This window comes from Antennarius striatus, chromosome 7 (genome assembly GCF_040054535.1).
Source record: "Antennarius striatus isolate MH-2024 chromosome 7, ASM4005453v1, whole genome shotgun sequence".
Classification (NCBI taxonomy): Eukaryota; Metazoa; Chordata; class Actinopteri; order Lophiiformes; family Antennariidae; genus Antennarius; species Antennarius striatus.
This window is the reverse complement of record NC_090782.1, coordinates 17,761,061-17,788,394: the sequence shown is the minus strand read 5'-3', so window position 1 is coordinate 17,788,394 and position 27,334 is coordinate 17,761,061. Positions and strand designations below refer to the sequence as shown.

Below are 27,334 nucleotides of genomic sequence, written 5' to 3'. Positions count from 1 at the left end.
TCAATGACAATATACACATAGATTAATATTTCAGTGTAAACCAGTAATTTAAGATCAATCTGAAATGAACTCATCTGTATAGAGAGTACTTGACATTTGGTGCTATAAAAAATTTTTGATGCATTTTTCTTGTATGAGTCAAATGAAAGTTTCAGTGCATGACTTTCAGATTGTTTTCACCCTGTGGCATTGCTACTTTTACTGACCTAAAAATTCTGAATACATCATCCATCATCAATGTTTTTTGTCTCATTTTGCATGGATCCTACCCAAGGATGTGATTTCATCCTGCTGAGATGGTTATGATTAGTGCTAGTTGTAATGATCAGCAATAATGAAACAGTCTTCACATTTTCTAAATGAATTCCATCATCCAAAAGTGACCTCTAAAAAGAAACCCATCACACAGCATGATTGAGAAATAGTCTAGCCTGCAGAGCGATGTGTTTTTTCTTGCTAATCTCGGTGACTGCTGTGATCTGAGTTGCCTCTACAACAACCTCAATTTCAAGATCATTTGGACTGCTGCTGTTTTAGTAATAATAGAATTTTCTCAAAGAAAATCACAATCCTACCACAGACATAAATGGTCTGGCTCAATGTTGTACATTTTGTACAGATAATATTTGCCTTTACAAAAACTCAAACATGGAACTGTCACTGTTTCAGGTGATTACATGTAATATTGAAGATGTACAGCATATAAAATAATGAGAGGATGGGTTTATGATGAGAGGTTGGCATGTCTAGCAAAACGATCAATCCAGGACACTTGCTTAAAAGTAAAATAAAATTTTAGGGAAAATTGTTTTTAAAAATGAACACATCAAATCACAAAGAATGGAAACTATATGGAATATAAACAACTACTATACCATAACCACCACCATTATACATGTATGGACAGAAAATATTTTGGAGGGATGTCCTTATGTTAAATTTTATCTATGGAATGGAAGTTAGTCTCATCTGACAGGTATTTAATTAAGTGGTTTCTTTGTTTTTTGTAAGCATTTTGTAAGCATTGTCTTAGCCGTTCAGTCTTATTTTCCACCACCACTGTGTATCATCTATAAAAATAAGATACTCATGAAGGTTTGATTTGTACTTGCATTATCTGTCCACCAGATGGAAGCTGTGCTCTACTGTCATTTTTTTCTCTAGTCTAACCAGTCTGAAGGACAACCATGTCTAAATTATGACTAATCTTTAAAAAGAAAATACTGCCAGCTCTCTAAAGCTGCATCTTAAATGTTGCCTTGCTGTTAATAATCTATGGACAGAAATCAGTCTCTCACAGTAACTGCCAGCCAAACAGGCCGGCCTTTTGTAGATAGCCCTGCATGCTGGGCCTCATCAGGCAGCTGGCAATCTGTTTTTTGCATGATGTATGTAGATTTAACCCAATTTTGGGGGCTTTTTACTCAAATCAGCAACAAAGTTTTGTGTATAAGTAGGTACTCATCATATTAGGGGTGTAGAAGTATAGGTATTTCAAAGAAGTAGTGACTGGCTCTGAGTTTGGGCATATTGAGATGAGGATGCTTAGGTTTCAGTGAGCAGCTGCAAGGTGTTTCTCAAGAAAAAAATTAATGTAAGTTGTCCAACCAGTCCTCCCACACATGTTAAATTCTGACAGCAAGTTGGGTTTTTTGTAACAACTTCTTGGACATTAAACAAAAGTCGTTTTGTGGTCGTTTTGTCAATTCCTGCCGGAGTTGTAGCTATTATCACGATGGTCATGCCTGGAGGTGTAAAACACTGTTTTTGAGAGCAAAGAAATGAGGATCTAAAAAAATAGATCCTGATTTCACTAATACTGTATTTAAAAGTAATATTTGCTAAATAAATATAGTAGCAGAGGAGTGTGGACAACCTGCAAAAACCAGGGGCCAGGTATGGCTTTTATATCCTTAAAAATCTTGTGTTTCCCCGACAGGAGCAAGAAACAGGAGACTATTAGTACTGTCAGGCGATAAAAAAAATTAATCTAATTAATTACAGGATTTGTAATTAATTAATCTAATTAATCACATTTTACTCTCATACCTGCTAAAGGCCCCCACATAAAGAATTTGAATTCTAGGACTTTACAAAATTGCAGTGCATGACTAATCAATAGAAAACACCAAGAAGAGAAGATTTGAAATCCACATTTTTATTGGTTAAGTGTGCTTTATAAATGACATTCAAAAGAAAAAAGGCCAAGCACATCAGCAAACTAATTGGGCCAGGTGCATTTCTCAAAAATGCAATACAAATAGAGTTAAATAAAATAAATAACTGACAACAGACAACTCTATGCGTCCTTGAGCGAGTTGCTCAGACAAACAAGCTTGTTTCCATTGTCTGAGTGTAAGGCTGCCCTCTTCTTTTGAATGATGTTACCTGTGAGTGGAAAGAGTCTCACATGGCACAGACGTGCCAGGGGTATCCAGGTATTTGCGTGCAAGAGAGGACAGCGCACCACTCCAGTGGACACTCATGCATTCTAACGCACGGCTCAGCTTTGTAGCGGCTAGAGGCTCCTGGTCCTCCTGGTCTGAAGACAGCAGGAGGAGGCTCTCCTTCTCTGCTGCTCGTCCTCCTTTTTGTTGATAGTCCTGTCTTTGTTCTTTTTAGAAATAAACTTTCCGCCCAAAGGTCCGAGTGGGCTTGCCTCGCTCTCCTGTGTCGCGTCCATCTCTGTTGTCAGTCACCCTGCTTTTGACTAGTGGCGCAGGTAGGAAGTGACGTCACTGCAGCCTACGGGTCCCTCAATGGGCCAAATTTAAAATGCTTGCGCATTTACTTGCCACTCACGATTAACTGCATTAATTTTTATAGCGCGTTACTTTGCAGCGTAATTCATTAATCTAATTAACGCGTTAAAGTGACAGCCCTAGAAACTATGCTTGAAATATAATACTAATAATTAAACTTTTGAAATCATGCGAAAAAGGTTGCTTAAATTATTTAAATGAGGGCTACAGGTTCTCACAAGAAGGGATAGATATATTTGTAGGTTAGTCTAACCACTGGCTGTCCTTCAAGTTTGCACAAGATAGATTCCACCAACTGGAAAACATTCCACTGAGCAGGCCTGACCCCAACTAAGATAATGGTCTTGCTCTTTGGAGATGTCAATCTAGGATAGACGACCCCTTACTATAGACTGAGCTCCAGGGCTCTGTTCCAACTGTCCTTTATCACAACATGATCATAGAACAGGCGTAATCAAGCCGATTTCTCATCAATTTGAAAAGTAAGGAGAAAACTGCTTATGCCTCTATACTGTATTCACAGACCAGTGACCCATTTTCCATCTTTCAGATGAGCTGTGGTGCAGAATGTGTGTAACTTCGAGGCAAATTGTCCAGGGTCAATGTATGATTGGTTCTCTGACCCAACAACTGTAATAAGGTAAGTTATTCACATACCGTATGAGATAATTCAGAGCTCTGCAACTTGAAAAATAGCTAGTAGGAGACAGGCGACTTTCCTGCTGCATTTCTCAGCTCTATATACATGGTACATCTTGCACACACACACGTGGGAGTTTGTGTGCAGATGGAATCTGGCCTCTTCAAATTGAGATTCCAGTCGCTTCAAAAGGCATTTAACAACTGCTGAGCATGTCTCATGCTTTGCGATATTGTCTGACTGACGACAGAGAAATCGCCGAGGATGGGCGTGGAAGAGGACTGGAATGAAGAAGTAATTTTCAATGACAAACACACAGGAGGATAAGTGTATGAAAAACACACACACGTACTCGCCCTAATGAGAATATCATATTGCATCGCTGCATCCAGTACATTCATTTGTTTTATGACTTAGCTCTTTTATATGGTCTTGAAACCTGCATTTCTTAGGTTCAGAAAGTCAAAGTATTTTCACACACTCATAATTTCATGTTCTTCGTTCACTTTAACACCTCCGGTCCCATTCTGAGAGAATCCCAGAGGAGTCTGTGTCTTGAAACCAGTAATTATGTGAAAAATATGAGTCGCAGAAGGAGAGCATCAGCTTTTAACCTGTCATTTTTGTATTCTTCATACCCCCCTACCCTGTCAATCCTGAAACCAGTGAATAAACATCTATCATCACATTGAACATTGATGCTAAACTGGTGTTTTTAATTGTTTGATCTAATCACAGGGATCACAGGGTCTTGTCAAACATTCGGTGGCTCCAGCAGGTATGAACCATTACATCTCACAGATTGTCTTAACTCATTTGTTGCCCTTCCCCCACCTGTAATGTACTCTTTCCTCAGCTTCAGACACACTTCCTTCTTCAGTGACTAACTTTCCTGTACTGGTGTCAAGGCCAATTCTGGAACGTAGGGGGCTGGCAACTGTCCTCCTACCTTGCAAGCAACATCTTCTATTTCCATCAGAATTGTGTAAATATGGGGCTACTGCTGTAGCATCAGATGAATTATATTTAATTGAAATAACCTAGGCATATTTACCCCCATGAACTTTTTTTTTTTTTTTACCTATCGCAATGCACTTACCGTAATTCCCCGATAGCTTTTCTCTCCTATTTTATTTATGGCAGCTGTATTCTATTTTCACTTTTGATCAAATGATTAAAACCTACACAAAATCCCATTAGTGACTTGTGATCCTTGAACATCTCTGCTCTCTGATTGCTTTTTGCCAGGGTTAAATTCATCAATATTCCACCTTTCTGGCTGCTTGAAAATAGCATGCATAATCCTCACTGGATTACTTGTTGAGTTCAAGTACAGTCTTCAATTTCTAATAGTCCTCTTGTTCTCCCTGTCAAAAAAGACCCAGCCTTCAATTAATCCCAAAAAATACAGTTCAATTGATTTTTAAACCCCAACTCTATTTAATCAGGTAATTTAATATAATTCCTAAAACGTAATTTTAATTTTATACATTGTTATAATCTCCAAAGGGAAATTGAGAACGCACACTCTAGTTTTTGTTAGTCAATCACACGCATGCATATTAGTGTGTACATGCCCCTGTAATACACACAACCACACACAAGGGGGCCTGTGAGCATGCAATGGGAGGTAGAGTGGCGGGCAGCCCCTTTGTGGAGCACCCAAATGAGCAGCTTATGAGGGGGCGGCGCCTTGCTCAAGGGCACCTCAGCAGTGCTCCGGAGGTGAGCTGACACCTCCCACTGTCAGCTCACCTCCGGGTGTTTTTTTTTTTGGCGGGAGCGGGAATCGAACCGCCAATCTCAGAACATTGGACGGCCCGCTCTACCGCAGGCTCTATCTCAGTTTCCCCTCATCAAAGTGCAGACAGACTGCTTTGTTCAGTGTACATGATTCTTCTATGTTTTTGTCTAGATACGAGTAAAACACAAAATACGATGAAGTAGATAAACTAATAAAAGAATTATTTGCTCATCCACACCTACTTCTGGGCTGGAGAGGTAGGGGCAATGGTAGAGTAAATGGCAATCAGTGCTTTACAGTAATTGTTAATTTGTGTTTGAAGTTGGTTGAAATTCAATGTGTGTGTGTGTGTGTGTGCGTGCGTGCGTGCGTGCGTGTTTTGATGTGTTAACTAACTCTATGACTGACAATCTTCACAGTGCTGAAAAGGAAATATGAGCAGAGATCATCTTTCACTCTTTCTGATGTTGGACTTGCTCTGGGAAAAGTCATCAAATGGTATAAAAAAATGTCTTACAAGAAGACGTGTGTGCAGTGAAACAAAGCTGGTGGGCCATTTACACCTGAAGACAAGACAAAGGTTGAATGTCTCTTAAAGGATGAGCTAGAAGTAAATTTGATGGATTTGTGTTGGCTGCAATTGATTTTTTGAGTTCTTTGAAGTCAGGCATGGGGATTAAATCCAGGCTTTTACATCTGCTGTAAGTCTGTTGCAAGAGCCTGATAGTTACATAACCTATGACAATGTTCTCTAAACACTAATAAAAAAAGGATAGGAAATGCAAGCACAAAACAGTCAATGTGGGGGAAAAAACACTAGCTCTATTTGCATAAATCTGAAATTATAACATTTGGTAATGGCAAAAACTGAAAAAGTGGACCAGGCTACATAAAATGATGAGCCTCAACTACAAAGTGGTTCTGATCATAGAAGAGACTTTGAAAGTCTGCCATTAACATTCAAAAATGCCATATGAGCGTCCATTAGAGACATGTCTGTCATCCCTTAAAATAGGAAGTACATTCACTCACAATGGTAGGTTCAGAAATAGGAGGAGGCTGGGGGTCCAATTTGCAATTTAAAAGCTGCAAAACTGTCTTCTCGAATGTCCATGTGGTAAATAAAACATGACAAAGTGTGCTCTACAGTGGCCAATATGCAAGCAAAGGGAACATGATGAAATAGCCTCTTGGGTGTCCTTCAAATGATGAGAATGGAATGCAGCGCTCACTACTGAGGTGCCTTTAGAGAAAAAGGGACTCATTGCACTCCAGAAAGGGAATGGGAACTGGGTCCAAATAAATGCCTTATGAGTTCTTGTGTGCTGATACCCTTTTAACATGTATTTACCCCTGTCCAAGAAGACAGCTTGTCATGATTTTTTTTCATTATACTTTGTTCAAACATCTGATGTTGACTATTTAGAATGTAACGAGGGAAGGTGCATACTTATGTTTAAAAAATCTGTATACATGCCATTGTGGCTGGATCAACCACATTAGTTGTCATATGCACAAATCACCATGTGTATCTGGAGAGAAAGAGATAGCCTTGACATGATAGAAGTTTTGTTTCAAACCATCTTGAGTAAGAAAAACAATCCCCCCCAAAAAACTTCAGCTTTAGCTCACTAACAATCAGGATCAAAAGCAAAGTGCACAGCTAATGAATTCACTACCAATATAAAACATACCAACAGACTCTCTTCTCTAACTAGGTATAACTTTCCAGATACAGGCTGAAAAACTCCTTTGTGACTTGCCTTGCACATCTGCCCCATCAGAAAACATTACACTTAGTCCTCAGGTTTTCTTTGAAAAACTTTGCGTAGAGCAGCAGTGCTGCTGTGGATAGAATAGAGAACACCCCCCCATTCGCTAATGACTGTGAGTTTAGCCACAAATGTCTGTAAGGATGGTAACTTTGAAGTTTTTACCCCAGAAGAACACTGCAGAAACATCACCCAAACTGAAATAATACATTTAGACTGCTAAATCAGGGACCCTGAGGCACAATCCAACCACAAAGTGAAAAACTGAAAGTTTGAAGGTAAACTGAATGATGCGATGAAGAGTAGTGTTAACATATTTCACAACACTATGCTATATCATAACAAGCTTTAATGTATGAGAGTCTTAATGTGTAATGATGTCTCCATGGACTTGTTTCTTCATCGAATAAAGGGGATTTATTTATTTGTATTACTGGGATTCACAAAGTGGCTTATGCATTACATAAAACAAACTGAACTGATCAAGAATAATTATGACGTGTTTTGTAGAATCAGTTATTTATATGGTCACACTGTAAAACTTTTTGCTGTATATTCATTAATTCATTAACTAAATTAATTGAACCAACAGCAATTTCTTCTTCACCTGCCAAATACTGTAGGATGTCTGTTAATTGTTGGGTTTAGTTCCCAAACTTCCGCCTCCTTGTGTTTTGCCATTTAAGATTTTTACTGTCTTGGTTTCTATCGAAGATAAGGTTTTATTAATGGATGAGGTCACACTGAGATCTAGATAAACTTTAATCAGGAAGAGATTGTTTTATGCAGTCATAAGCCTGTAGTTTATTACCTCTGCCAATTACACTGTATAGTATTTTTTTAAATGTCTATTTTTTGGTTGCTATGATTGGTCAAAAACTAAAGAACAGATTTCCATGAATGTCACTTGGAAAAAAGGTGCAAAGTTTGATTTTTATTACATTAGAGGTTCAGTCTTAAAGAGTGTGTGTAATATGGTGCCGATCAAACAATATATGCAGAGCCACTAACCTTAACAGATGCTTACAGAACTAGGTTAGAGTAAATGGTGGTGTTGGTACTTGGTGGAGGTGTGCGCTCAAATGAGTGCCATCAAGTGTCTTATTCTTGCTGCACTCATGATTTCCTTTGGTAATTATCAGCTGTTCCCATCAGCAGCATGTTTACATGATCAGATCTTTACTTTTTTTGCAAATTGTTAGATGTAATTTTCTCTTCTCCTTTTGTATGTTTGCACCACTAAAGATGTGCTGACTACAAAATCTCTGTGTAGAACCTGAGCCCCAAAAACTCAGTTACTTCATGTAAAATACTGTGATATTCAGAATTTTACAGCTATGCGAAAACCACACTCACGTAACTAATGGGGGTTTTTTCACCTGTTTAGTTTACAGAATGTAACTGACATAAATACAACAGAATAGTAATGTATCTCACTATATCACTAATTTATCTCACTATAAATTCACAGCAAAGTTTTGCAGTGCATGCTGTGATGTTACAGTATGTCACCAATGAGAATAACACCCCCAGGGTGTTTACATTCTACCTATCAGACACAAATTTGTTGTATCGACTTGCCAGAACCAGGCATGCCTAGTATTTTTAGGCAGAAACGGATTCTATTACAAAGATAATTCAGCTAAAGATATTGAATAGTGTCTTTTGTGGACAACTCTTATTTCTAATAGAATGCATTTGGAAGGTACATTTCATGTTTTATTTCCTGGTTCATCAACTTTGGTCGCTCATGCCATGTTTTTCACAAAGGGCTTCTTTCCCTTTCATCTCCTCTTGCGTTTGTAGCCCACAGTATTGGCAGCAGCTTGTGAACCTTGAAGGCATCAACATTTTCAATTTGTTCATTGATAAGTTTTGACCACATTTTTTTCTAGCAACATTTTGACATTTCATTTTTGGTCAACTAACTGAATGAATATGTTGTTGAGTCCTTGCAAACAATTTTTTTTTTTAATCAACGGACTTTAAGTCTACAGATTACAAAAATGTAAAAATTTCACAGTGGTCTATCAAATTTACCTCAGGAAATTGATAAAAATAAAAGTAGACAGGACATATACATATACGTGTGTGTGTGTGTGTGTGTGTGTGTGTGTGTGTGTGTGTGTGTGTGTGTGTGTGTGTGTGTGTGTGTGTGTGTGTGTGTGTGTGTGTGTTGTGTGTGTGTGTGTGTGTGTGTGTGTGTGTGTGTGTGTGTGTGCGGTTATGTATGTTGTGTCACACTCACCATACTTCACACATAACATTCATGTGTATATGCTGTATGTATATGTAAAAAGTACAAGATGCTTCATTTTTATAGTTTTCTGATGGACTCATCTGTCTAGAATTTTTCAGACGCAGCAGACAACTAAAGAGGAGGGGTTGAGGAGCTCTCACACTGATGAACCAGGATCCTTGACAGTCAGAGAGAATTTGTGTTATTTAAATGTCATTTCAATAAGGCGAGACAAGTGAAAGAATAGATAAACATTTGTTATGACAGAGGACATGAAGTAACTGAGTCTTTGGTGCTCCGGTTGTACACAGAGATTTTGTAGTCAGCACATCTTTAGTGGTGCAAACATACAAAAGGAGAAGAGAAAATTACATCTAACAATTTGCAAAAAAAAGATGTGATCATGTAAACATGCTGCTGATGGGAACAGCTGATAATTACCAAAGGAAATCATGAGTGCAGCAAGAATAAGACACTTGATGGCACTCATTTGAGCGCACACCTCCACCAAGTACCAACACCACCATTTACTCTAACCTAGTTCTGTAAGCATCTGTTAAGGTTAGTGGCTCTGCATATATTGTTTGATCGGCACCATATTACACACACTCTTTAAGACTGAACCTCTAATGTAATAAAAATCAAACTTTGCACCTTTTTTCCAAGTGACATTCATGGAAATCTGCTCTTTAGTTTTTGACGAATCATTGCAACCAAAAAATAGACATTTAAAAAGATCCCACAATTGGCAGAGGTAATAAGCTACAGGCTTATGACTGCATAAAACAATGTCTTCCTGATTAAAGTTTATCTAAATCTCAGTATGACCTCATTTATTAATAAAACCGTATCTTCGATATAGTAACCATGATGGTCAAAATCTAAAATGGCAAAAAAAAAAAAATATGACAGACAAAAATGTATTGTGTTGGTAAGAAATAAAGGAGTAATTTGTGTAAACAAATATCGCAGAAATACAACATGGTGACTCCCAGAGATTAACAATGTAACCCATTTAATAATGACAACTATCTCAAATACTGCAGGATGATAATGATAATGATAATGATAAATAATGATAGATAATGTTAGACCAAACAGAAGATTCAACATATTTTGAATGAACTAAGAAAGCAAGTATTACACCTGCCAAAAGGCTTTAGTCATAATCAGATTATCTCACATTTAATAACACTATGAACATTTTCATGTGAGTCTTTTCAAAATAAATTTGTGTTATTATGAAATTTAAATTTAAGTTATTCATGTCACCTTTGAGGTCTTGTGGTGTTACAGCTCTTGTCATACTGGCATTTCCTGTAATGATTGGCATTTGCTTTTCATCATCTAAAAATGTGAGCATGTTGTTTTGAGGAAGTCATTACCATAACCCCAACGACTTTCAATTAGGAATATGTTGTCATCTGACCCCCAATTTAATTACTGTACTGGAATATGCAACTCAGTGAAAAGTAGCGTTCAAATGGGGAATTAATAGTCCTCTGGCAAATGTCATATCAATTCATTCATTGACAGGCGTTGAGTCCATTCAACCATTCATTATGTATGTTTAGCTCTTAATTCCTCTGCAGGGCTCTTCATTCAGGAAAGACAACATAACATGACCTTAAAAATTCCCCCCAGGCATAAGCATTGGTTGGCATACGGCAAATTAAATATAAAAATAGGAGATGTAACAGTAGGTCAAATACCTGCCTGGGTCCTCCAAACACCTTTAAATTGATTTTTTGAAGTTCTGTCAGACTGAGACACAGGTGATAGCTTATACACATCAGCACAGTACGCTTTTGGAATTTTTGCATCCCAGCCTAGCAATCACATCACTTCCCCACCAGCCCAGAGGACCTGAGGATTTCAAAAATCAGTTTGCAGAGCAAAGGCAGAGCTTGTGCCCTTTGGAACTTTCCACCATCAGATAAGGAAACAATAATGATAAGGTAATCATTCTTTTATGAAAAATCATACAGACCAGCCCCAGTAAGACACTATCTATGCACTGTGTCAGCTAGCAGCTAGCTTATCGTGCCCATGAAATCTAAGTGTGCTGATCAGGTGGTCAATTTAAAGGACTTCACAATTGCTATTGCTGCTCCTGCTTCACAAAAACCCCAACTGCCACATCACACCAACACACTAACTGTGTATTCATGGGCTTTTAATGAACTAAACCAGTATAATTTAAAACACACATGAGATATGATTTAATAAACACTGATCGGACAGTTCGAGATTGGTTGAAATGATCTTACTTTATCAATATTCAACATCTTTCTTTTGTGTGTCTATTAAAGGTCCATTTGTTATAAATATATGCTAAAGGTCATAGCTATCCTTAAGTCAATAAACAAAATAAATCTAAATAAGACAGAAAGAAAGCGGTAGACTTTGACCCCCTTGGTGTTTTACATCTTAGTGGAGACATCATGTCCTCCGTCTCCACATTGACAAACCTTTCATGCTCCTTAGTTGTGTACTCTTGGCTACCAATCTGTTTATATCACCTCATAGCCAATAGGGACAAAGCAAGCTAGTTTTCTAGGTGTGCTGTGTTGGAGTTTAAACTTTGGACCTGTGGAGGAAGAGCTCAGAGATACAGCAGAGACTGTAGGAATGAGGTAAACTACACTGCTATAGAGCAAATTGGATATTTCAGCTGGTTTTTCTAGTTTTGGGGACTTCTTTGGTTCCCCACCGAAACAAGAAAACTATGGAACACTACCAAGATCAGGTAAATGAAACCTGTATTGAACTTTTTGTCTTATTTTGCTAGTTGTGTTATTCTGACAAGACCACAGAGCAAATTTTAGATTTAAGAACAAATGAAAACCCCATTTCTTAGTCTCGCATCTTATTACATTAATGAATGTCTGATTATGACAGAAAAACAGGCGGATGTATATCTTGGCAAAAGTATTATGTTGATTTAGGATTACGGCACTAAAAAACACTCCTAGTGGGATCGTACACAAAACCTTTATCTTGTGGATTCTTGCTCTTAGACTACAAAAAACACAGACATGCATGACATTACCTGTAAACGTTGTGATCTCTTTTCAGGCATGTGATGGCATCGAGCTGCTTGATTGGTTGTTTGACAGAAATGAAGGAACTGATAAGCTCGAATGGCTGTTAGTTCAAAACAATTGCAATTTTAGTCATGGGGAAACAGGACACCATAGCAACCATCAGACCTGGCCAATCCAGGGCTCAAATGTACGTGAGATTGTCTGAACTATAATGTCAGTCATCCATGCAACAAATAGCTCTTCACTTTGGACATACAGTAAAATTCCTCCTCAGCATTCTCTTTGTTCTCTTTGTTCATAAACACTTTCCTTCTCTCACAGTAAGACTAATGACAATGTTTCCACCAGCAGATGCTGCCATCAGCCCAACAGACAGAAAATGACTTCCTCAATGCCCTCTTGACTGGAAGTGATTCTGTGTCAGGCTCACCTCTCTGGTCCCCTTCTCCCAGTGACAGTGGAATAAGTGAAGACCCTCCATCAGACCAGATGGACAGCCCACATCGTCCGGAGAGTCCTCTGGTGGATACTCAGTATTTCCCTATAAGGCCGCAAACTAAGTCTTCCCTGGAGACCAACGTCTCTGTTGACCTCTGTGAGTTACAAATATTTTGTAATGAAACGCTCCTTTTGAGATACACTTTAAGTCTGAGAGGTTGTTTTAATGAATTAACATATTTTTTTGTCATTGAATCAATTTGCCATGTGTCAACCAACTGAGAAATGCTTATCAGTTATGAAATTGAATTTCTGTGTTAATCCATGAAGGTCAGGTGCAGCCATTAATTCGTTCTTGTTTATTTTATACTTGAAATAGAGAATATGGGTTTCAGTTTCAGGTTCGAGTTTATCGCTGGAAAAATACTGTGAATATCATAAATTAGTATCAAAGTTCATCTCATGAATCCTTGGACCTCCTGCATCACCAGAGACATAGAATAACAACCATTTGTTGAAAATGTCACATCACTGATGTTATTGCTGATGAGAAGCACACATTTTTGAATCAGTGTAATCAGTATTTGTGAAATGCTCGGCCTCCAAATGTAAGCTCTCCGTCTTTGCTCTCTCTTTCCTCACATAATTCAAGCAGTGAGCATGCCTAACTGATCTTTGTTTACATGAGTTTTATGTGCATTTTTGTATCTGGTGTGGGTGCAGATGGCTGGGACCCCACTTCCCCAATGGGCAGGACAGAGATTACACAATATCCCTCTGATGTTCATAGAGACCAGCTGCCCTCTGGTTTCTCGCTAACTGTCAAGGATCTGCTACTCTCTGGTACACCAGAGCATGTAAGTGTATTTTCAGTGTGATCTATGACCGTACCTGGATCTAGTGGTTGTGTTCGTCTTTGATTTTATGAAAACTAGTATGTGACTAGAACTCCTGGACTAGACTCCAACTCTAATGTGAATGCATCTGTGTTCCAAAACTACACGCATGCAGACATGAATATATTTGAAATCGTGAACAAAATCTTCTATCTGATTCAAAAGCGATCCAATCGATTTTGAAAAGAGTTTTATGGGCTATCAATAAATCCGATTTATCTCACAGTGATTACAATTTCAGAACCGACCTATATCACACCAGTCATGTGAACGTAGCAAGAGAGAAGGTGATGGAAAAGAAATATTGAAGTGTGTTTTCTCATGGAGGCAAACAATAATCCACATTCACATTCACACCTATGGGTCACCATGTCTCACCTGCATGGCTTTGGACTGTGGGGGATTACTGGAGTATCCACAGAAAACCAAGCAGCATGATTGAAGATTCTCTCAAGCAGAGAAATGTTTGTTCTTCTGAAACGTGTGGCTGCGCAGTCCCACAGATATCAGCTTACTCCATGTATCGATCCCATCTTTCCAGCCCAGCATCACGAGAGGAAAGAAAGTGTGACAGATTGCAACCTGGGTTCTCATCCTGTGTTTGCTTAGAGATAGCTATGCTATGAAAGTGATGAAGGTTCCTCAGTCTGCATTCATTTGACTAGTCCTTGTGTGTCTCCAGGTATAGAACAGCAGGTTGAGTGGCAGGGGGAAGAAATGTAGGGCGGGGAGCAATTTAATTGAAAAGTACTATGTTTAAATATTAGTATTCGTATCTCACCACCAGTCCCAACCACCCACACAGCAGCTGTCCATTCAAGAGCTTATTCTCAATGAAGATGAGAAGAAGCTTTTAGCAAAGGAAGGAGTGACTCTACCCAACCAACTACCCCTTACCAAGGTAACCCGTTACCTATGAAAAACTAATGAAAGCATCTCCCAGAGGAATGTAAAGTCATAGTATTATTTTTCTATCCTTCAGTATGAAGAAAGGATTCTAAAGAAGGTTCGCAGAAAGATTCGTAATAAGCAGTCTGCCCAGGAGAGCAGGAAGAAGAAGAAGGAATATATTGATGGGCTGGAAAGCAGGTGAAAGGCTTTCACATATAGATTTTCTTTGCGATGGAAATTTTTCCTAACCACACTGTCAAACTGGCTGTCAACCCAGAAACATGGTGGCAGAAAGATTTGCACAATCCTAACTTCCACCTGGAGCTCTTCACAGCAATACATATGCTCACCAAAGCAAAATGTAAATTTCTGTATTGTTTCCTGATGCAAAATTGAGGTAAACCTTAGTCTGTTAATGTAGTTACATTAAGTGATAATGCAGGGTCCTGGTGTGTCATTCTTGCAACGTGTTTGTTTTTTGACCTTTTGCATGTGCTGTTATGCTTACTGCAAAAAATTATCATCTGTCTATATCAACTATCACAGACCAGGAATTGAACAGGTGGGAATATACAGTGATACCTCTACTTACGAATGTGTCTACTTACGAAATTTTCTACTTACGAAATTTCTCAGCAGGAAAATATTACCCGTACTTACGAAAGAAATTTCGACTTACGTAAGGTAAAAACACAGTATCGGCTGATACTCGAATAACAACACAGTACCGGCTGATACTCGAATCTCCCACAGGTTCCTGAACACAACATTCTCATAGCTGCTCTGCCATTGGCTTACCTATTACGTATCTTCCTGGCATCCCATTGGCTAAGAGGGATGCCACTCCATGTCTGTGTGGGCACTCGACCCGTGAGGTGTTCTGATAGTTTTGCGCAAATATAATAACTTTTTGAGTACGTATTCACTATGGAACCCAAGAAAGTGACGGAGAAAAGAGGAAAAGTAGAGGTACCACTGTAGTTTAATACAATTGGTGGTGGTAATGTGTAATGTCCTCCAGAGTTCGCCACATTGTTTTATGAAGTATCAGAATTGATGAGATGACATTATTTTCATATTGCGCACTATTATCACCTCCAGGATGGCTGCCTGCAATGCACACAACCAGGAGCTGCAAATGAAAGTCTCACAGCTGGAGAAATGCAACATGTGAGCATTTTACTGAAAGACTTCCCTTTCCATTTTCAAACATTCTTTTCCATGTAATGTCCTGATTTTATTTGACTGCTTCACTCCTTTGTTGCCTCAAAACCCTTTTAATGAGACTTTTCTTTTCTTTTCCCCACATTGGCTTTTGGTGTCTTGTTTATTTCCCTTTCTTTCCACAGATCACTAATGGATCAGTTGCGCAGGCTGCAGGCTCTGGTCATGAATACATCTAACAAGCCAGCCCAGACTGGGACGTGCATAATGGTACGGATGTCCTTTGTGTGTTCCATGGAGATTAAGAAAAACAAAAAACTCTGTTTGTTAAAAACATTGAACTTAATATCGATCTATCCAACAGCAACTACAACAACACAGAGAGTTTATTTATTGAAAAACATTTTCAAACAAGCTATGTGAGTCTCTGTAAAGAGAAACATGGGACGTAGGTCACCCTTGGTCAATAGAATAAAAATAGTTCAGATTTGATGCTTATGAGATCAATAACAGCATTTCCAAGTCACAGAAAAAGAGTTCGCTGAAAATGACCTTGTGTCTTTCAACACTCTCAATTCCCCAGACTCTACTCTTTGAAACTTTCTTTGACTCTTTCAATGTGAAGCCTGAATGACGTCCTTCCCAGACATTCTTTATGCAATTTCTTTTTTCTTCATTTCTCAGGTGCTCTTGCTGTCCTTCTCCCTGATCCTGTTCCCCAGCCTCAAGCCCTTCTCTGACCCCAAGGTCAGCCTAGAGGACTACAGTCCAGTCAGAAGTGAGTCACCTTTGGTATCAAGTAGCTTTGAGCACACACTTGCAGACTAATCCAGCATGGTTGAGGAGCTTATAGTCTCACCCACTGCTTCAAGCGCTCTCCCCTGTAGAGCCTCACAGTTTGCTTCGCTTGTCTGAGGATTTGCTGTCAACTTAAAACATCAAAGATTACAGCGCAGCAAACACACAGACAAACCAGACTGTGTGTTAACATTACGTTCTGTCAGCAGCTTCTGATTAATAATTATGTGTCTAGCCTTATTATTGGACTTATTGCTATACATACCTGATCAATGGTATTTTATGCTCAAAAGGCAAATTCAGGATTTTCTTTCCTAAACTATTTTGCAGCCTTGATAAGTTAATCCATGCTTCACTTTCTCTGTGCGCTAAATAGAATTTTGCAAGTTTTAGAGTCTTTAATGTCTCTGGGTTTGAGTTCCACCCATATCAGTGTTCATGTATGCAAGCACATTGACACACACCTTCTTCCTATAGTTGTAGCATTGAAAGTACATTTACTCTTTACTCTACGATTTGGAACATTTAACAAATGGCTTGTTAAATACTGTACTGTAATATCAGCAGATAGGAATGTCAAACTTAAAAAATCATTTATAAAAACACATTTACAGTATCATTTGTTTTACCTTACATTAGCTTAGTTTATTCACTACCTTATACCTAAGATGCCAACGCTTATATTTTCCCCTACAATTCCATTACACTACATTACAAACCATTAATTAACACTACATACTTACTAAAATGTATTTAATTAATTGAATTAAAATGTTTAAAAACACAAAATAATAAACAGAGTTGTTACACAATTTCTTTTCTCTGCATGTTGCTCCCATGCAGTCCAGTCACGGTCCCTGCAGAACCTTCAGGCTTCCCGTGTGCACCATGTCAGCGATCCACCATTCTCTCCGGAGGAATCTGAGCCTCTCCACCGGCATTTCCCAAAAGACCAGGAATTCGAGGATGTTAGCAAAATTATGGGAAACCTGGGAGTGAGTCAACATCGGAACACTTTGGAGCCTATGTCTATGAACAGCAGTCAGGAAGAAACGATGGATCATTTCCATATAAACCCAATCAGTGGGCACATCACCACTTTGACCTGGGATCCCTACCGATCTGCCAAACTGCGACCACATGCTGATGACATGTAAAAATTGAATTAAATTAAATGATCCCCAAACGAATTCCGCAAACCTCCTAATGGAGATGGATTATCTGAGACTTATGTTTGCACAGGCATGAAAATTAGGTTGTAATCAATCCTTTTTTGCCTTTAATTTATAGTTAGTACATCTTTATATTTTTTCCTTGTTTTTTTGAAACATTGTTTTTATATGTAAGAATTTGAATCTCACATTCATATAACCTGTGTGTCATACGGTGACTCTGATAAAACAAAAGGACAAATTAACGTGTTTAACACTGGTAAAACCCAACTGTATAGACCCGTATATATGTGTACATTGTTAATCCAAGTGGATAATTTTACAAATGTCAAATGATTATGAAAATGTGTTTTCATTGAATGATTTAATGAATTAGTTTCAATTCATTAATTGGTAGATCAGCAGGAAACTAGAATAATTTTCTCTGTGGAGTGTAACTGCTGCAGTAATAACAAATGGACTTCACTGACTGAACGTTCATGTTATTAAAAGCACTCTTTTACTGACTGAGACAGAAAACTGGACCAAAGTTGAAATAGATGACCTCTTATCTCATGACTCAGAGTTCTTACTCAATAATTGAAATGCTGATATTTTTACTCGATGAAGAGCAAGCTTATAGGTTGTGCCACAGCACTCACAGTGCCTGGCTGGTCCTTTATCCCATTTTCTATTCAAATTTCTGCTTCACAGGATTGAAAAGAGACTCCAGTCTGTGATGAAATGATTCACCGTAGAAAATGAGTGGGCATTATTCTCATTCAATTTAAAAAACAACAACAATAATAAGCCATTGCTACGGCTCCCATTTCAATAAAAATATGAAACTTGAAGAATAAATGCCATTCCTTTAACACAAAAATTGTGTTAAACATTAAAGGCATTTAAATAACTTAATTTTGTCAGCTTTTTTGTATGTCACATCTCCTGAATAGATTTTATCTTATTCATTCAAAAATGGTCTTGTTTTGATCTATTTAAGTTGTGGTCAGAGAAAGTTTTTGACACTACAGCATTATCTGTATTTATGTTAATACTTGAATTTTTGGCTTTAAACAGGCTGAATAATTGTGCAGCTTTGCAGTAAGTCTTATGACGTGTTCCTTGTCATAGAATGCATCTGGACATTGAACATGTTCTGTCTTACACACTTAGGTTGAAACAAGCCAGACTCTAAGCTGGAGTCAATCTTGTTCCTTCTTAAGGTTTAAGAGTAAATTGAGATTGGTTCGGCCAAAGCAAGACCGTCAAAGTAATTTGTTTCTCCAGATAGGACTGTTAGATTCCGAGCCCCAGCGATCCACACACACTTCAGGGGGAAGCAGTTTCAATTGCTCTATTGGTCTTCCACCCCTCTAGTCATCTAGTTGTTGCATTTCAAGAGGAATCTGATGTAAAGCAAATCATGAGGCAAGAAAAGCCTTGGACGGACAGAGTGACTGACTGACTGACTGACTGACTGACTGACTTGTGGTTATCTGTATGCAGGGGAATAAATCCCCATATACTGTATATGGGACCTGTAACAGTGATAGTGTCTTCACTTCTCGCTCAGAGAGCTGCTGCAATATTACCTTCATTACATTAAATGGTTGACTGTTCCTGTCTCTGTATGAGCTCAAGCCCTCCCATCCTCTTTCATGTGACACTCTAATCAAGGTCTTTTGAGGAGGGTCAAGTGTAATTAGTACCTTAACCTTTGATTAACTAAATCTGTGTGTATCCATTGATTAGTACCTGATAAGTTTCATCAGTGATTGATAGGAAGACAGAGTGTTTACCTAAACAAATCATCATAGTTATCCTGTCTGCTGTCTTTTTAATCTACAAATTAGAAGTTTGTTTGAAGAGTTTACAAAGACCCTTATAAACTTCCCAAAGGCCTCCAAACTTTCCTCTTAACTAATTATCTTTTTGCAAACCAGATAAGTTAATATTAGTTATTCTATACATATTTACAAGCTTGAATGTCCAGGGATAAATCAATACAAGTTTTATGTTTTCTATTTTTGTTTTTCGTGTATGTTCAATGTAAAATTGGAGGAGATATCTGAAAATATAGATGTGGATCTACCATTACAGACAATATACTGTAGATTTATTTATTGATTTGTGGATAAATCATTTGATGGTAACAGATATGATTGCAAACGCCAGCAGTAAATGGGGCGGGGGAAGTTGGCCTTACCAAAATGTGTGCTCTACAATGACACAACAGTTGATCACTTTATAATCATACGAAAGTAATAAATGCATTTATCAGTGACATTTCCACACCCATTTCCACACAGCAGAACCATGGTTAAGTGAAAGCCTCTGTGATTTCTTTTACTGCTTACACACAGACTAAGCTATAATGTAACTACATGCAACTGTGTAAAAAACACACAGATTATGCAGCGTAATCTTTTTAGAACAGTTTATAGTAAGACTGCATACTAAATATAGTGACTAATTTATAAATCCGATTGAATTGTTATGACTTAATGAAATATTGAGACATTTGTGTTGTTCTTCATTGAGGAAATTAGTCATGTAGTGTTCTCGTGGCTTAAAGTCTTTACACATGATTACTGCATTAATTAACTGGAAACCAGAAAATTTGATTAAAGTATTATTAATTGAATGGTGTCATTAAGAAAACCACATCTTTTTGAAACGCAAATAATATCACCCACACAATTATACAAAGTAAGTTATCTTTGTTGTCCACATTGAGGGAGGGAGTTTGTATGTTCCTGTCATATCAGCATGGGTTCTTCCTGCGTTCTGCTTCCTCCCACCTCCAAAAACATACATCTTAGGTGAACCGATCAGTCCGACTTGCCCGTAGGTGTGAGTGTGCGTGTGAGTGGTTGTTTGTCTTTCATCTGGCGTTGTGGTCGGAGTGTCCCCCGTCTCTCAACCACAAGTCAACTGGTTTAGAATCCAGCAAACCCCACGGCCCGCCATGAGCGGAACAAGCTGTAGATAATGACTAATGCTCATAATGTGGGTTCTTCTCAGTGATCTACTTTACAGTGTGGAATATCTCTCCCGTCTCACAGACTCATAGGCGTCCTCTCTCAGGTCCAGTGCACTACTGTAACGTAGTGCGCTGCCCATTCACTCTAACCAAACCCAGCTACCACAAGGTATTTTCATGCAAGGATTAAAATGGTAGAACCTTCTCATCTGTGCAAAAAAGGCTCAGTTCAGCTCCAGGGTATATTGACAGTAGGCTTAAAACACGTCAAACTGGAGAAGAAGGCCAGAAACATAGAGACTAAACACAGAGAGCGAATGTTGAGATGTCCGGGCGGACCCACTTTGAGGAATTTTCTGATTTGGGGACAATTTCCCAGATAAACAGGACAGGAGGACTTTATGAATAGGTTTTCTATTGCCATAGTGAGGTAAGGATGTCAAACAACATAATTAGTTGTTCCAACATTAAACAGAAAACGTGAAGAAGCCCTATTTGCCTTAGATCTTTATATATGTTGTTGACATCATGAGTTACAGGGATGGCATCGGGCTGTGTGCTTTTAACATAAAGTCCAACTGGAAACCATTAAATTCTGTAAAATAAAGTCTGTTGCATATCAGTTATCACAATGGTGGTTTCAAGTAGGGTTCTTTTTCTCGTTAGAAAGTATTTTGTAAATTCTAACTCTATGGGTTTTCTCAACCTCTTGAGTATGTTTTGGCCAAGTAAGACTGACTGTGTTTGCATCTGTGATCTTAAGAGACACACAAAAGTTACTACTCTTTACTTGTTCAACATCAACTGACACCTATTAATTCAGTGACAGTAAATTAACCAGATACGCCATGCTGGCAACTTTTCAGCAGCTCTTGTAAGTACTTATGATTTTATCTGCATTACAATTACAGAGTTAATTTGAGGTGTCCTTGATTGCGGTGCTGAAAGATGAGAATTAGTTTGGAGAAGATTAAAGCTAGTTTGGTTGGTGTACAACAAGAAATGTGAGGTGCTAAGAAAGCAGCCTCTGTTGACTCATTTCACATCACAGATTTGAATGCATAGAACATTAAACCAGGCACACTGTCAGTGCTTGCACATTTGGAGGTTTAATGGGTATTAAGATGACAAGAACTGGGTCGGAAGGGATTTGAACAGTGCATATTAATTCTTTTAACCCAGTCATGTCTTTTTAATGTTATCGAATCTTACAGGAGGGTTTGCCTGCAGAGAAGGGGCATGATTCCAAAACAACGCAGGTTTTGTTTAAGGCACATCTATTTTTACTGTCATCAGTGTTACTATACCTACCACAGGTGGCACAGCTTGTTTCCCCACTTGGTCCAGACAAACAAGAGCTCATGACAAGTACATTTTGATTTCAGAGTTATGTAGCGGGTTATATGATCTGAAATATTACAATTTAGAAGGACAGAAAAAAGTCTTGTGCAATGTGAAGCAGATTGATTTGAATGAGATGTGTTCTTAAATAAGTAATATTAGGCATTTAATACTCACAAAAGAATATAATTACTTCTGTTAATTTGTTTAGAAAGTTTCTGCAATATAACTCCTGTGCATACCAAACAGAATGATTTGCGTAATGATAGTCGCAATCGTGTGCAAAAAACACAACAAGAACTGTTCAGTTTCTCTCAACCTGTAAAAGGTAATCGGTAATCACAAGAAATGAAAATGTATGCGATGTTATAAATATATTTTGGATAATTAGTTACCTTTAAAGAGATAGCATGCACAATTTTCACTATTATTAACAGAATGATTCACATCAGTATCATTAGCAATATTGTTGGCAACAAAAACAATGTGTGGAGAGAAAAAAAAGCTGGATTCTCTTGTTGTGTTTAAGACTTTCAGGGAGGATTCTGACCCCGTTTCCTCTTTTTCCTCTAGAAAGAAACAGCAACCATGGGATTTGTTAAAAAGCACTCACACACACACACACACACACACACACACACACACACACACACACACACACACACACACACACACACACACACACACACACACACACACACACACACACACACACCACCGGAAGAAACAACTACCCTCTGAAGCTTTATCCTATTTAATGTTTTGTGCGAGTACAAAATGCGTGTCATGTGTGGATGCCCGTATTCCAAAGGACCAAAAACAAAAAAAACAACAACATTGAAAACCCACTAAACTTCACTGTACTTTCAGATATTTCTTGTCCACCATCATCATGTGTGAAATGACAACATAAAAACTGAACAATGTGTTAATCTAGTCAGACTAAAGCAGAGAGCGTCCTTCTCAAAGCTCTGCGCAAAGCGCGCTGTTGTCTCCAAAGCTCCCGCTTACAAGCTGCTCAGCACAAACGTGATTTTCTGTAAGGTGCCGTTATCTTGGCAAAAAAACAAAAAAACAAAAAAAGCACACCAAGCTTCACTTGACAGACAAACCGGGATACCATGATTTGCAACGGACAATCAGGGCGTAAATTTGCTTTGGTCCAATAGCAGATGAGAACAGTGTCGACAGCGCGACTGAGCTTCTGCGCGTTCACGGAGATCCTATAAATGGTCAGGGAGCGCAAAGCTGCCAGTAGTCGCGGAGAGCGGAGAACAGTCTAACCTTGGAGGAGGGCTGCATCTGCCGCGCTGTGGAAGACAAACTGACACAGATACACAGAGGAAGCTACAACATACCTTTTTTCTCTCCTGTGTGATTCACTGCTGTAAAACTTGGCTGTCCAAGGGGATATGCGCTAGAGTCCAGCCATGCAGCTGAATGACACTGGAGTTCAGTCACTGGCTCCAGAGCCCTGTGAGCAGCAACTACCACAGGACGAAAATGTTGGAAACTGCAGTGGAAGTTCCACCTGCAACCTGTCACTGCACTGTTGGTTGCAGATCCTCACTAAGGAATCTATTATGGAATTTCAAGGGGACAACTCCAGTCTAGTGGTGCGTGTGATGATAGCATGCGTCTACTCTACAGTCTGTGCAGTCGGGTTGGTAGGGAATGCAATGGCTCTCTATTTGCTGCACTCACGTTACAGACAGAAGCAATCATCAATCAACTGCTTCGTGATGGGACTGGCCATCACAGATCTCCAGTTTGTTCTGACGCTACCCTTTTGGGCGGTGGACACTGCCTTGGACTTTCGGTGGCCATTTGGCCGAGTGATGTGCAAAATCATCAGTTCTGTCACCACCATGAACATGTATGCCAGTGTGTTCTTCCTCACAGCGATGAGTGTGGCACGCTATTACACTATCTCCTCTGCGCTGAAGATGCACAGCCGGCGAGCAGCAGCCACTAGAGCCAAATGGACAAGCTTGGGCATCTGGGTTGTCTCTCTGTTAGCCACATTGCCTCATGCCATCTTCTCCACCAGTGCTCAGGTGTCAGATGAGGAGCTCTGCTTAGTGCGATTCCCAGACTCAGGAAGATGGGATCCACAGCTTCTTCTGGGTCTATACCATCTACAAAAGGTCCTTCTAGGCTTCCTTATTCCTCTAATCATAATTACTGTTTGTTATCTGCTGCTGTTGCGCTTAATCCTTAGCCGACGTGTCACCGGTGCTGCAGTCCCAGAGGTTAAGCAGGGCCGGCAAAGTCGCCGCTCCAAAGTGACCAAATCCATTGTCATTGTGGTTCTGTGCTTCTTTCTGTGCTGGCTTCCAAATCAGGCACTGACACTGTGGGGAGTGCTGATTAAGTTTGACCTTGTGCCCTTCAGCAAGGCCTTCTACAATGCCCAGGCCTATGCCTTCCCCCTGACTGTCTGTTTGGCACATACCAACAGCTGCCTGAACCCTGTACTCTATTGCCTAATTCGCACAGAGTTTCGGGCAGGTCTGAAAGAGCTCCTCCTTCATGCCACGCCGTCCTTCAGAAACTTGACGCATGTGCTGCGCCGCAAGACCAAAGTGGCTGAAGCACCGCCTACTCTGGTGCTGGTTCAGATGGATGTCTGATCAGGATGAGAGGCCTACTATGACGGAAAAGATGATTGGACGGCTTACTCACAGAGAAAAAAAGAAGAGCATCTTTCGTGGTCATTGAACCTGGAGCTGCTGTGATGGTGCACTCGTCAACTTAATCAGCACTCAAAATCATCTGTATGTTTTGGATTTTGTAAACAGAGTAATTGTAATGCATTACCCAGTGGGAGGAGACCCACTTTCACTGCATGCTGAAGATGCTCTCTGCAAAAACTGGTTATACAATTGTTATACAATGTCTCAATGCTTGTTCTGCCTCTAACAGGCTGTGAAAATGCTGCTCTCTTCAGTAATTTATCATGAATATGTAAAGATGCCATAAATGTTTTTTTTTCCCAGACTTGCAGCACAGAGACACATTCTTTAAATGCCCTGAGTTACATTTATTTGTAAACCTTGAATTAACCATTTCCACAGCATTTGCAAATAGCGCAAGATGAGCATTTTCTACACTCCGTATTTTACAATGACTGTAATGTGATGATGGAATTACTGGAAATAACAAAGGGTAAATGAAGGTGAACAACGTTTCTGTCTGCTTTTAAAAACTGTGATGGAAGGAGAGGAATGAGGATGAGGTTATGCAATGTGTCGGTCAGTTCCTGTCATTCTGTTTGTTCTATGGTGTAACTGTATAGATGTTTCATGCAGTCGAAGTAAACAGGATGGAAAAATAAAGTTAAACTATTCATAGAAGTAATAGTGAATAGTAGTATTTCCTTTATAAAATGACAATTAAAGAGAAAAATAACTACAGAATATGAGATGATGATATGCACTTGGTAAAAACTGAGAACAGGGTGAGGTCAAGTATCTGTATAATTTATTCAGGAGCAAAGAATAGCACATTAGTTTCAATGACAGGCCAATTTTCACGCCTTTCACAAGGTAAGACAATATGACACAATACATGAAATGGTCCATCATACTGTGATGAGCACTTCCCTCATTGACAGCTGAGGATCAAGATTTGAAAAGAGGTCCATTCTCCTGTGAAACACATCAGTGAGCATATCTACTGTATGTATGGAAGCCTTTCTCCTTGTTGCTCGTAGATCTGGGTGTGCTTTCCTCATACAGTAGTTTTATCTGTGTTGGACTGAATGATGCAATGAATCGTGTAATGTATATATTGAATCTGCCAGCTTGTGGATGTGCGTTGCTTTAAAATAGGAGACATGTCTCAATAAAGAATCCATGATGTCAATGCCAGCCACTCCTTCTCTGTTGTATTAAAAGAGCATATAGTCGAGTAAAAGTGTCAATGATGTGATGTTTTGTGAACATCTTGACTCTTAGATGACATTTGTTTTTGATGTTTTAGTGGAAGATTATATTAACTAACATGTTGTAAATGAAATAAAGTGTAGATTGAAGCCCTCGACTTCAACAGTGTGGAATAATTGGGGCATGTTGGTATTTAGAACAAATGCAGAAAAGTTTGAAAAATAATGTCAGCCGGTAAGTAAAACAATCAAGGGTGGAGCTGTATCACGTGATCAACACATGGATTCCTCTGTTCTTGTGTTAATAGAATTTCATTTTCCAATTTTACTTGTGCACACGCCTCTTCAATCACTGACAAAGCAGCAATGTGCTGCATGAGAAATTGACTAACGGGTGCTGAAAAAAGTGCGGATACTGTAATTGTAATTGCTTTCAGACAGCTCAGATAAGTTTTCCTAAACCGGTCTGATGAGCCGGGATTAGATGGGAATTTGATTCTTATTTTCAATCAATTTGGGAGTGAGATTATATTGATGATATCAAACTTTAGTGAAGGATTATAGAGGATTATTTATTTGGTTTTAAATGTCAGTGGGCTTATACTTACCAACAGACTAAATGTTATCATTATTTCTATGCTTACTTCTAAAGTTATAAGCCAAAATGATGAAAGCTGCCCTATCTTAAAATGTTAAAGAATCCTATAAATTAATTTCTGGATCCAGATACAGATCTGGATGAAAATCTCTTGTAAATTTGTTTTTAAGTAATCCTAGTAATAATCAGACAAACTAGCTGAACCAACTGCATAACCTTATTGGCAGATGTATTAAAGCTGACAAAGCATTAGCAGATATTAACATCTGATGTCAGTTCATCTGCATGAAAAAAGCAGAAAATTATCAAAGCAGAAAATTGGTATCAAAGCAGAAAATTATCTTTAAACTGGTTTCTTGTTTTCTCTGTGCAATAAATAATCACTTTCGTAACTACCCACACTATCAGGACATGTAGCTTCAGTGTGTGAATCCTATAAAGGCTGCAGGCAGGTAAATAGAATTTACTGATTTAGACAAACATACAAGTAAAAGCTGAGGGCCGATGATTCATTGAGTAATATTTCATTTAAAATAATCATGCTTTAATCTTGATTTTGACCAGAAAGAAAAAATGGCAGCACACTGAAGTAGGATGACACAGAAGCAGAGGAAGAATTTGAGCTTCTTTATACCGTCAAATTTATTTTTTATACTTCAGCACAGTTTAACCCTCTCTTTCAGAACGCGTCATTTTACAGCACTGTACTGTAACAAAACTCCTTTTGGTCATTACCTGTTATGTGAATATGCATTTGATAAGATCGGAATACTATAGAAATAAAAAGATGACACGCATATTGATATACATTCAATCACTATTCATGCCAGGATCAGGTCAGGATTGATCTGTTTGATCAATATCTTCCCTTGAGACAGGAAAAGAAGTGAGGGTTGTACGACACCCTTGGTGGTGACCTTTCTAAAGACATAATTGTAGCCTAACAACACATGCATCTGTCGGATGATTAATTGTGCCTAA

At 38.8% G+C, this 27,334-nt stretch overlaps 2 protein-coding genes across 3 annotated transcripts; both read left to right on the top strand.

Annotated features, from left to right (window-relative positions):
• The first annotated feature begins 11,775 nt into the window (after positions 1–11,775).
• Positions 11,776–17,673, top strand: creb3l3a (cAMP responsive element binding protein 3-like 3a). 2 transcript variants are annotated; one of them, XM_068320230.1, is made up of 10 exons: positions 11,776–11,906; positions 12,236–12,391; positions 12,556–12,799; positions 13,366–13,499; positions 14,326–14,439; positions 14,521–14,627; positions 15,531–15,599; positions 15,779–15,863; positions 16,278–16,371; positions 17,235–17,673. In XM_068320230.1, the coding sequence occupies exons 1-10, from the start codon at positions 11,886–11,888 to the stop codon at positions 17,546–17,548; spliced, it is 1,338 nt and encodes a 445-aa protein (XP_068176331.1). In that variant the 5' UTR covers positions 11,776–11,885; the 3' UTR covers positions 17,549–17,673. The 2 variants fall into 2 exon arrangements, with proteins under 2 accessions (XP_068176331.1, XP_068176332.1); XM_068320231.1 differs by lacking the exon at positions 12,236–12,391 and having other exon boundaries at positions 11,782–11,906.
• Positions 17,674–23,299: 5,626 nt separating this feature from the next.
• On the top strand, positions 23,300–24,502 carry rxfp3.2b (relaxin family peptide receptor 3.2b). Its single transcript, XM_068320211.1, has one exon. It carries the CDS (start codon positions 23,300–23,302, stop codon positions 24,500–24,502), a length of 1,203 nt encoding a protein of 400 aa, XP_068176312.1.
• Positions 24,503–27,334: the final 2,832 nt, after the last annotated feature.